At 44.7% G+C, this 11,837-nt stretch overlaps 1 protein-coding gene across 1 annotated transcript; it reads left to right on the forward strand.

Moving 5' to 3' along the window:
• The first annotated feature begins 2,873 nt into the window (after positions 1-2,873).
• On the forward strand, positions 2,874-7,841 carry LOC120662501. The gene is made up of 7 exons (XM_039941634.1): positions 2,874-2,970; positions 4,170-4,305; positions 4,363-4,584; positions 4,674-4,921; positions 5,011-5,141; positions 5,224-5,360; positions 7,760-7,841. The coding sequence occupies exons 1-7, from the start codon at positions 2,874-2,876 to the stop codon at positions 7,839-7,841; spliced, it is 1,053 nt and encodes a 350-aa protein (XP_039797568.1).
• Positions 7,842-11,837: the final 3,996 nt, after the last annotated feature.

Consider the following 11,837-nt stretch of genomic DNA (forward strand, 5'->3'; position numbering starts at 1 on the left):
AGGTTAAACCCGTGCATTCCTGTGTTACCTCTTGCATCCACCATCTAGGATTGGGACACGCAGCACCTTTACTAGTTAGTGCCAAGCCCCCGGGTCAGGACACCGACAATATAGTACATATATAATAAAAGTATTCGAATTGCCATTACTTTTTTATAGAATAATATAAAATAATTCAAGTACATGAAGGATCAGCAGCTGCTGTACGGTAACAGACTTTCTCTTCACAAATGTCCCTTGATTATGATCACGGCGCAAGTATGGAGCATCATCATTGGCTAGCAGGATGCATGGATCAACATTTACTTCGAAAGGTGGAACGGCAACAAAGTTATTATATTCTTCTGACAAGTCTGTCATGTCCTCCACTCCAACGATGTTTCTCTTCCCTGATAGAACTATGTGTCGCTTAGGCTCATTCTTTTGCTTGTTTATCCTCTTCTTTGGCTTGTTGGACATGTCCTTAACGTAGAAAACCTGAGCGACATCCTGGGCTAGGACAAACGGCTCGTCTCTATACCCAAGATTGTTGAGATCAACTATTGTCATCTCATACTCATCTTTTGTTACCCCTCCTCCAAATATCTTAACCCATTGGCAATGAAATAGAGGTACCTTGAAATTGGGACCGTAATCCAGCTCCCAAATATTTTCAATGTAGTCGTAATATGTGTCCTTTTTTCCATTATTGTCTGTGGCATCCATACGGACACCGCTATTTTGGTTGGTACTCTTTTTATCTTGGACGATCGTATAAAATATGTTTCCATTTAACTCGTACCCTTGATGTTGGTGTTTACCGCCAAGCCTGCTCAGAGATACCCTTAGTAGTAAGGTTTGTAGATAGGGATCGACTGCTCTAGAACTCGATGTTGCAAGGAACACAAAGATTTAGACTGGTTCGGGCTGCGAGTGGTGTAATACCCTACGTCCTGTGTATTGGTTTGTATTGCCTTAGATGTTGATGATGATTCGAGGGGTCCCTGCCCGCCCTTATATATCTGGGGGGACAGGGTTACATGGAAAGTCCTAGCCAAGTACAATTGGAATTCTGCTACAACACAATCGGGTAGTTTCCTTTGTACTCCGGCTAGTTCTACGCCTACCCGGGTAGTTACAAGAGAAGTGAGGTACATCCATGAGCTATCTCTTACTCTAGAACATTCTGTGCCTATAAGCAGTCCTGCTGCCCGGGTCTGACAAGCCCCCGAGCTCTTCGTTGCCGAGTCCTGCAAGCGTCGAGTACTTGGCTAGGCGTCTTCAAGTACTTCAAGTAGTCAAAAAACCCTTCTGGTTGCTTCTGGGCCTTCCTTCAGATACGTCGAGTAGTCCTCCAAGTACTTCCGGTTGCTCTGAGGCTGTGAGGTGCTCATGCCCCGAAATCATATATGGTGCGCAAAGTACTCGCGCTCCATATAGAGTAGCCCCCGAGCCTTAGGTTGAATCGCAAAATCAGGATGAGGGTCACTTCAGTCTCTTTCATTTATTATTTTTCAAAAAAAATTGAAAAATAAATCTTTGATGCACATATCCCGCAGCCCCCGAGCCTTAAATCAAAATCCCTTATTCTGTGAGTAGCCCCAGAGCAAAGATTTGGAATTAAGGATCTAAGACATGGTATCAGATTTTATTCTTCAGAATATCTGCAGGTTTAACCATATCCGATATCCGAAAAGACCCCTTTTCGGGTAAAAAATCCCAGAAAAATGATTCGATTGGATAAGCCACACTGATTACACCCGAAATATCTTCAGAAATAAAACCCGAGATGTATATCCTTTTTCTGTACACTCACATGGGATTGTACTGTATGGAGAATCTGCATTATTGCATCCGTGAGTGCTACCACTGTAACTTCATGGGTCGTCCTCCAGTAAGGTCCCTTGCGGCTATAAAAGGTGGGTCAGAGGCCTTTGCCAAGAGCACCAGTATTCTGAAGCCATGGCTTGCATTTGGTGTTCTTTCTTTCGTCCTCCTGAAATGTATGTAATCCTTTCTAGCAAAAGATGCTAGAAGAGAACATGCGAATGACAAAAGAAGTCCCTGTTACCTCATCCTACAACCCAATGCTCTCATCGGATCCATTTTGGACATCATGTCCTTGCATATTCCAATGAGGCAGGTTCTCTGTCGATGGGTTGAGTCTTGTTGTGTCACATCCTTGGGATTGCCTGTTTCTGGGTGCCCAAGAACTGACATCTCTGGTAAGGAGACTTAATCTTGTCACAACGTATTTAGGGAGAAGAAGAAATTTCTTCATAAGATGCTACAAGAGATCTTGCGAGGCGATTACTGTAATCTGCCTCCAAACTCTTGAAACTTTTCTCCCAGAATACGAGTATCATTATTCCCTTGATGGGAATAACAAATTTGTACTTTGTCATGGCCTCGGGCCGATCTAGCTGCAGCAGGCCTCGACTAGAAGCTCCAGGAGATCCAGGCGGTGTGCATGTAGGTCCGAGTCATTGTAAAGCTAGTCAAGAACAAATACTCGAATTCTAATATCGAGTAGTTGTACTGTGTCGAGTACTTTTTCCTTTATTCTGGAATGTAATCCTAGTAGAAGGAAGTAGAGTCGAGTAGTTGTCAAGGGATGTGAGCGTTTTCTTTTTTTCCAGAATATAATCTTAGAAAAAAGAAATGTCTTAGAAAATCCCGTTTTTTCCGCAATTGGTGACTAACTGTTCGTCTTTTGAGTGTTTTACCATATTGCCACCGCCATTATAAAATAGAATGGTAACTAGGTTTTTAGCCCACCGGCCGCCATTCTCCTTTTACTGTTTAGATCTGTTCTTGCCCTCAAGCTTCCGGATCCAAAATCCCTTGCTTTCTCTTGCTCCCAAATCCGCTTAGGATTTAGCCAGTGTATGCGCATGAAGCGCTCCATTGATTTCTGGATGGCTCCGAAGAAGTCGAGCAAGGGCAAGGGTGTGGCTGCGGAGCCAATCCATGAAGAAGGATGGGTTGCAAGTAAGTGCTCTGAATCTGACCTAGAAACCTTAGTTTCTAGGGAAAATTCGATTCATGCCACCACAACTCCGTGAAATTGGGTTTCATGTTCAAAATCATGCCACTCAATGGCATGGATTTCAACATGAAATCCAATTTCAAGAAGTTGTAGTGGCATGGATCCAACTGACCCTAGTTTCTACTAGTCTTTTGCTGGAGAAATCCGTCATCCAATGGCGTCCTGCCTTGGGTGAGGATCGTCTGTATGAGAATACAGGCGAAATCATTACTTTCGCACCTTATTTGGAACGGGGATTGGGGCTTCCTTGTTCTTTTTTCTTCTCTAGACTCCTGCGCTACTACAGGATCCAGCTTCATCACTTGACCCCCAATTCCTTTGTTCACATTTCCATCTTTGTGCATTTGTGCGAAGCTTTTTTGGGCATCGAGCCCCATTTTGAACTCTTTCGATTCCTTTTCCACCTTAAGCCGCAGCCAGATTCCTACGTTTTAGATGTAGTAGAAGGTGCGGGTCTTCAGCTAAGACAGGGGAAGGATAAAGTTTATATCCCCTATAGGCTTAGTAGCAAGGTAATCGACTGGAAACCCAAATGGTTCTATGTAGAGAACCAATGGGAGAGCGTCCCAGTGATTACTCCAAGCCCTCCAATTCAATGGCATGAGTGGAATAAGAAACCAGTCGACGATAGTCAAATCCCTGAGCTCCTTTCGAGAATTGCCGATCTTAGGCAGAGGAATGCGACTGGAGAGGCTGTCATGTTCGACTGGATGAAAAAGAGAGTCCAGCTGCTATAGGCTCGGGAAACACTTGGTTTCAAGTATCAGGGAAGAACTGACTCGTCAAGATACTCAGAGGAAGAGATCTCGGATGAAGAAGTGTTTAGTCGAGTCCAACAACTACTAAGGGATGTAAAGAAAGTACCTGTTGTTCCTGATACTTTTTCCGCTGCCAATCCTCCGAAGCAGGTACATGATAAGAGTAGTCGATTTGTAGTAGTTGAGTACTTTACCTAGTGTGATTCTGATAGAATTTTGCTTTCTATAGGAGGACGTGGAGCGTTTTCAGAGTAGTCCTCCACTGCCATGCACTTAATCGACCTTTTTCTTTCTCCATGCGCTCTTATTCTGTCAACCAAGTCCTAGAATGTTCACATGGAATCTTATATAAACAATACTAATATCTGACCTTGATTGTATAGACGAAGAGGCAGCTGGGGAGAAGAATGACAGAGAACACAGCCCCACTCCTAGTGCGGATATCGAGGCCGAGCATCTGAAGGGTGTGCGGTCTGTGGTGAGGAAGCGTAATAGCTCTTCTCAACCAACCAGCAATAGGTAAGTAACTTCTGTCTTCAATTTGCTGGTTTTGATTTGAATTTTTGCTTTTTCAAGTCCGGCGGCAAAAATGCCATGGACTTCAGCATCTGGGGATGATGCTATGGTGAGACAAACCGTCCCTTCCACCATAGTGGACCCATCAAAGGGGACTGAGACTACTCTACTAGCGAGTAGTTCCAATGTAGATAATGGCAGAAATATGGGTAGCCAGGTTGTCATTGTGAAACCTACCCGAAAGTTTGGCATGAGGAGGCTTGCCCTGACAAGGGCCCCTACGTAAGTTTCTTGAAACTTGTATTTGTAGGTTTTGTCTTTCTTTCGAGTACCTGATTTGTTTTTTTCAGTGACATACTCCTGTAGTCCAGTGGGGAAACTGAAGACGATTCAGCCCCCAAGTCGGTAGTGGAGAAGCCCCTGAGTACTCCGGAGATGAGTGGTCGCGAGGCAGAGGACATGGTGGATGCCATGCTTCGAAATTCTCCACTTCCGGATGCCGAGAGGAGCGATGAAAGGCTCCCGCAAGGTAGTGGAAGCGACAAGCTTCCAGAGGAGGAGGGTAGCGAGAAGCTTCCAGAGGGAGGCGATGAGAAGCTGCCTGAAGACACCCCTACAGGTAAACTTATAATGCCTTGTACTGGTAGAGTACTTCCTTCTTTTTTAGTTTTGTGAACCAAGTTTTTCCTCTAGATTCCCAAAATCCAGGGAATACTGTGGGGAGGATTGAAGATGTGCCAAAAAAGGCAATTTCTGAGGTGCGGGCGAGTGCTTCCCAGGATTCATCGGGAACTGTCGTGCCGCAAGAAAAGCTAAAGCTTGCTTTCAAGCTACTGGGGGTAAGTAGTCGAATATCTCGAGTACTTGAATATAGATCGAGTAGTATGTATTGATCCTTTTTGTTTTTTACTTTCTTGGCAGGAGGTGTTAGGGCAGGAGGGTGGGAACGCCCAGGATGAATCAAAGCTAAATGCTCTGAGAGAAGTGAGTGAAAATGCTCGTGTTCGAGAAGGATGCCCTTCACGAGAAGATCAAGAAGCTCTCCAAGGCCAAGAAAGGTTAGTTATTAGCACATATGATGTAATCGACTAGATTAATCTGCTTGGTGTTTATAAGATTTTTCTTTTAATTGAGTACTCAGCTTGCTCAAAATCGTTAAAGATTGAGGAAAGCTTGGCACTGGATCTAAAGATTCTTATGTGCCGAAACACAGATGAAATCGAAAAGCTCAAGAAGATCAAGGAGGATTCTAACCGGGAGATGGCAACGATGCTCCAATAGCTCAAAACCTTGTCAGAGTCCAGAGACTTGATGCAGTGAGAGCTTGAAGAACTCAAAGATGCTGCTCAAGATGTGGCAGGACTTATGGAGATTCTAGAGGGGAATGAAGACGAACCGCTCACTTTGGCGGGGAAGCTTCGAAAAGTACCTGAGAACTTTGAAAGGTATGTCTCCGCAACCACCCGACAGTACGTGGGACATGTACTCGGGTTGGTAAAGTCCTACTAGCCACTTACTCCACTTGATGCACTTGGGAAGGTCGCAAAGGCTGACTGTACTGATGAACAATTCAATCAGTATCTGCAAGAAACCTCCGTGGTGGCAGACCAGATAGTGGAGTCCCTGAGCAAGCCTGAATCTCCTTGAGTTTGCTTGTAAAACTGTTTGGCGTATGGGCCACAAGTACTTTGAACAAATGTTGAATATTTGTGTAATGTCAAGTACTTGTTTTATGTTAGTATTATGCGATCCTTTGATGTGTCGAGTAATTATACTCGAAAGGCATGAGTTTTGGCAGCATTGCACCGACTCAATCGTGATAATGGATATGAAGAGTTGTATCCTTAGGTGCCTTAAGAGGCATAGTATTCTCGAGTAGGGTCGAGTTGTATGGTTCTTGATCAGAACTCTAGTGCTGACCGGTTAGGATTGAATCCCGTAGGATTAACCAAGTGGGAAAAGCACTAAAAGAGTGTCTTAATCCGTAGCTTAATCTAGATTTCTTTTTGAGAAAGAAATATATAGGTTAGAGAGGTGTTCTTATGGACTTGATTGTCTAATCAACTAAAGTTGAACTCTTATCGAGTACTTGAAGAGTTAGGAGCTTAGAAGATGTTCTTTGATAGATAGGTGAACAGGAGACTCTCGACAACTACTCAGAGTACTAAGGGAAAACAAAACTGTTTTGGTATCTCGAGCAAGCAAGTAACACCCGTCAAGTACTCGAGGCAAAAAAGTTCTGTAGTTAAAACTCCCTTAGTGGTCTAAGCAAACAGGAGACTCGTGTCCACCTATTGTAGGGTATCAAGAACTTATTTTATGCTCCTTAGGGAATTTTCAAAGTTGACCAATTAGGATAGACCTTGTTTGGTCACCCAAGTAGCATACAACTTTTTAAGAAAATACCTCAAACTACTCGCTCCAGCGAATAGCATGTCCTATACCAGGACTGGGTTGATTTCTAAAATAAACTTGTTAGGATGAACTCCGTCGAGTTATCCAAGACAAAAATATTTTAAAAATATCCCAAACTTACTCGAGTAAGGCAAGTAAGGTGTCCTACCCAAGGACTGGAGTAACTCTTAGGACAAGTCTATTAGGATGAACCCCGTCGAGCTATCCAAGATGAAAATGTCCAAAGAATATCCAAAACCTACTCGAGCCAAGGAGTAGGGTGTCCTTAACCAAGGACTGGAGTAATCCTTAAGATAGGTCTGTTAGGATGAACCCTGTCGGGTTATCCAAGATGAAAATGCCGAAAGAATATCCAAAACCTACTCGAGCCAGCAAGTAGGGTGTCCTAACCAAGGACTGGGGTAACTCTTAGGACAAGTATTTTAGGATGAACCCCGTCGAGTTATCCAAGACGAAAATGTCGTAAGAGTATCCAAAACCTACTCGAGCCAGCAAGTAGGGTGTCATAACCAAGGACTGGAGTAATTCTTAGGACAATTCTGTTAGGATGAACCCTGTCGGGTTACCCAAGACAAACATGTCATAAGAGAACTCGAGGTAAACCATCAAAACTACTCGATTGCTACTCTAGTACTGAGCATGGCTTTCAGAGTGGTACTTATGATGGGGTATTGGCCAGATGAGCGAGAGCCAAGTAGTCAATTTATGAAGGGATCAACTTTTATTGAAGATTTGTCGAGATTACAGGGATTGTAAAATGACAGACCGACTCTTAAGACCTACCCCTTGCTTGTAGTCGTGAGCAATGGTTTACGTAACTAAAAAAATTATTCGAGGGTAAACTAGTCAATACAGCAGTCGACTAGATTTTGGGTAAGGTCTCCTTCATGAGTGGTGCCCCAAGGGCCTTGCGGAGTGAGTTGCACTCGAAGATTGAATGAAAGATCTTTGGGTGCATGAAGCACTTTCATAGGAGCATTTTGTTGATCCTGTCTCCGTCGAATGATGTTTCTCCATGATGTTGGGTGTGTGGTTTACCCAGAGGAAGGGTACTTGCTGGTTTGCACTTTTTGAAGGACGAAGAAGCATGTGCTGGGATGCGGAAGTTGGAAGAAGGGCTGTAAGCCTCAATTTCCTCATGCTCCTTCCTCCTTGAGATGATGACGTTGCGTGCGTCGCGACCAATGTTGATCACATTGTGGAGGTTGCTGTTAGAGTAGTCGTAGTTGTCGCCTTGCTGTTCCTGCTGCGGTTGGCGAGGCGCTACCGCCTAAATGCCCTTTTTTGGTTAAGCAGGCAACGACACTCATAGAGATCTTCTGCTGGGTGCTGCTCTTCCAATTGCACAGTGATTGTTACTACTGGAGGAGGTACAGGAGGATCTTGCTTGGTAGTAGCTTGGGCTTTTGTGATCGTGGGAGGAGTAGTTTCCATGTTGTCGGAAAGATATTCATCGAAATCATCAGAATTGTAATCGTCGAGGTTGAGATGCTCCGTGGAGTCATCCTCAGGTTCGTGGACTTCGGAGATGCGAACCATGAGGAGTTCACGGCAAAGATCTTGAATTTCTTGGTATTGTTTGCTTGAGGGAGGGTCTAGTGGAATGCTCTGCTTGAAGGGTAGATCTGTTGGCTGAGAGCCGGAGGCATTAGGATCTTGTGTCTCCTTCCGGTGCACTATTCGTCCTTGCGGCGTTGCATATATGACCAAGTTTGGGAGGGACTCCTGATCGGACTTGGAATTCTTAGTCGAGTTGGACTCGACTTGTTTGCTGTTCTGGATTAGGTCGTTCAGCTCGTCCTCCGAGTTGGAAGAGTAATCAGAGTCGGAATCGGTTAGTCCACTGATTTTAGAATATGTGTGCTTTGCGTGAGCAAGGAGTGGGATGCCCATCTCTACGCGGAGGGCATTCTCGTTCATCCAATATAGCCATGAGTCGGAATCGGTTAGTCCACCGATTTTAGAATATGTGTGCTTTGCGTGAGCAAGGAGTGGGATGCCCATCTCTACGCGGAGGGCATTCTCGTTCATCCAATATAGCCATGATTGAGTGGGAGTCAGTCCTTCAGGCTCCTTAATCCAGGGTCTAACGAAAATCGACTTGCTAGATTGTTCTGGAGCTTTGGATTTTCCCCTTTTAAGTTTGGCCAGTTCCCAGAGGGCGTCAGCATTCTGGAGTGGATGGGCCATGGCATCCATGAACAAGTCGACATTATCTGACCAATCTTCGAGGTCATTGAATGGATCAAAGTTGTCGAGGTTGTCCATGAATTGGGCGAAATCCTGGTCAAACGAGGAATCGGCTGGTTTGGGTGATATACTCTCAGGGATCGATTGAGTAGATCCCAAGCTCGCCGACTACATTAAGATGGCTGAAGGCACTCTGCAAAACATGAAGCAGAAACCGGAAGGAGGAATCAGCGGGAGATCTGGAATGACAAACCCCTGGCTTGCTCAGATGGGACCGTCTTTCTCCAGGAAACCTCAGAATCCTTCACCAAAACTTGCTCACATTCGAGTTCCTATGGTGGGTTCAATGCTTCTGGGTTCTGCTGTGATTTAGATGAGCCAAGGGTAGATTCTGCAAGTTTGATGCATCCCTCTATTGATCGAGAAACCTGACCTACTCCATCGAGTTGTTCATGGTTGATGATCTTCGGGTGTTTAATTGACTTGAGATAGGTCACGTATTTTTCGAGGGTTTCGGAAAAGTGAGGTTTTTCGGAGTCAGAATTTGTATCAAACTCGACTTACCCGAGAAATCGAGTTGGAGTTGACACGTTTTCTGCTATATCTGAGCTGGGCTCGAGTACAACTCTTTTTCCGTCGAGATTAGCGATCTTGTAGACGTCGGTGGGTTGGAAGGTGGCTTTCGGTTTAGGCGAGTTGGGCGTGACAAGGTGGCTAGAGAAGCCGCCTGATCCATCAGCCGTGCATGCCCAAGAACCGAAAACAAGGGTTGTGCCCTCGGGCACGTTGTTGGCGTCGCTTGATCCGACCATCGAATTCGCCGATGAACTCGCCAAATCCCCTACCTGGCGCGCCAGCTGTTGATGTTTACCGCCAAGCCTGCTCAGGGATACTCTTGGCAGTAAGGTTTGTAGGTAGGGATCGACTGCTCTGGAACTCGATGGTGCAAGGAACACAAAGATTTAGACAGGTTCGGGTCGTGAGTAGTGTAATACCCTACGTCCTGTGTGGTGGTTTGTATTGCCTTAGATGTTGATGATGATTCGAGAGAGTCCCTGCCCGCCCTTATATATCCGGGGGGACAGGGTTACATCGAAAGTCCTAACCGAGTACAGTTGGAATCCTACTACAATACAATCGGGTAGTTTCCTTTGTACTCCGGCTAGTTCTACGCCTACCCAGGTAGTTACAAGAGAAGTAAGGTACATCCATGACATATCTATCCCTTACTCATGAACATTCTATGCTTATAAGCAGTCCCGCTGCCCCGGGTTTGACACTTGGTATGTTAAGATATTCTAGGATATTCCCCTAGCCAATAAGAACAGTTGTTTACTTATATCCAAGTTATGCATTAGATGCTTCCGCAACCAGCTACCGAAAGTGTTCATGTGCTCACGTGTAATCCATGCCTCAGACATTTCCAGGAATTCGGAGAGCGGAATCTTCTTGTGTTCCTCGATATATGCGTCCACCAAGGATGATTGTTGAAGAATCGCATAATACGCTTTCTTGAATGAGAAATCATCTGTGCAGACATATGATTTCTTTCCTAATGTACCCTTTCCATTTAGTCTCGCCTCATATCGCGATTCAGGGACCCCAATCGATTTAAGGTCATCAATAAAGTCAACACAAAAGTCAATGACCTCCTCAGTTCTATAGGCACTGGCGATGCTTCCTTCTGGACAAGCTCGATTACGAACACATTTCTTGAGTACCCCCATGAAGCTTTCGAAGGGGAATATGTTGTGTAGAAATACTAGTCCGAGGATATCAATCTCTTTCACAAGGTGCACTAGAAGATGTGTCATGATGTTGAAGAAAGATGGTGGAAATATCAGCTCAAAGCCAACAAGGCATTGCACCACATCGTTTTGCAGCTTTATCAAATTGTCGGGGTCAATTACCTTCTGAGAAATTGTGTTGAGGAAGGCACATAGCTTCACGATGGTTAACCGGATGTTATCAGGCAGAATCCCCCGCAGCACAACCGGAAGAAGTTCGGTCATAAGCACGTGGCAGTCATGGGACTTAAGATTTGTAAATTTCTTCTCTGCCAAATTTAGCATTCCTTTTATATTGGACGAGTATCCAGATGGAACCTTGATACTGCTCAAGCAGTCAAACATGTTTTCCTTTTCTTCCTTGCTAAGAGTATAGTTGGCAGGACTTAAGTAGTCTCGTCCATTATCTGGCTGTTGTGGATGTAAGGCATCTCGTTCTTCCATACGTTGCAATTTTTTACGTGCTTCTAGTGTATCTTTTGTCTTTCCGTAAACTCCCAAGAATGTTACCAGGTTGACGCAAGGATTCATCATGAGGTGCATCACATCAATTGCATGACGAACATCTAAGACTTCCCAATATGGTAGCTCCCAAAAAAATAGACTTCTTCTTCAACATGGGCGCCATTCCGTTGTCGTTCGGAACAGGTTGGCTACCAGGTCCCTTTCCAAAAACAACTTCTAGATCTTTTACCATGTCAAGACGTCCTTGCCACTACGGTGCATCGACTTTGTTTGGTGGTCCCTTGCCCTTTGAAATGCTTGCCCTTCTTTCGAATCAGATGCCTAATGGGAAGAAATGGACGATGACCCATGCATACAACCTTCTTACAGTGAGTCAACCATATATTATCGGTATCATCTAAACAATGTGTGCATGCTCTATATCGCTTGTTCGAATGTCCTGACAAGTTACTACGAGCCGGCCAGACATTGATCATTATGAACAACAATGCTCGTAGGTTGAAGTTTTTGTATTTGTATTCATCCCACATCCGTACACCTTCATCATGCCAGAGCAATAAGAGTTCTTCGACCAATGGTCTTAGGTACACATCAATGTCATTTCCGGGCTGCTTTGGGCCCGGGATAAGCACTGGCATCATGATGAACTTTCGTTTCATGCAGAGCCATGGTGGAAGA

Source organism: Panicum virgatum, chromosome 2N (assembly GCF_016808335.1).
Source record: "Panicum virgatum strain AP13 chromosome 2N, P.virgatum_v5, whole genome shotgun sequence".
Lineage (NCBI taxonomy): Eukaryota > Viridiplantae > Streptophyta > Magnoliopsida > Poales > Poaceae > Panicum > Panicum virgatum.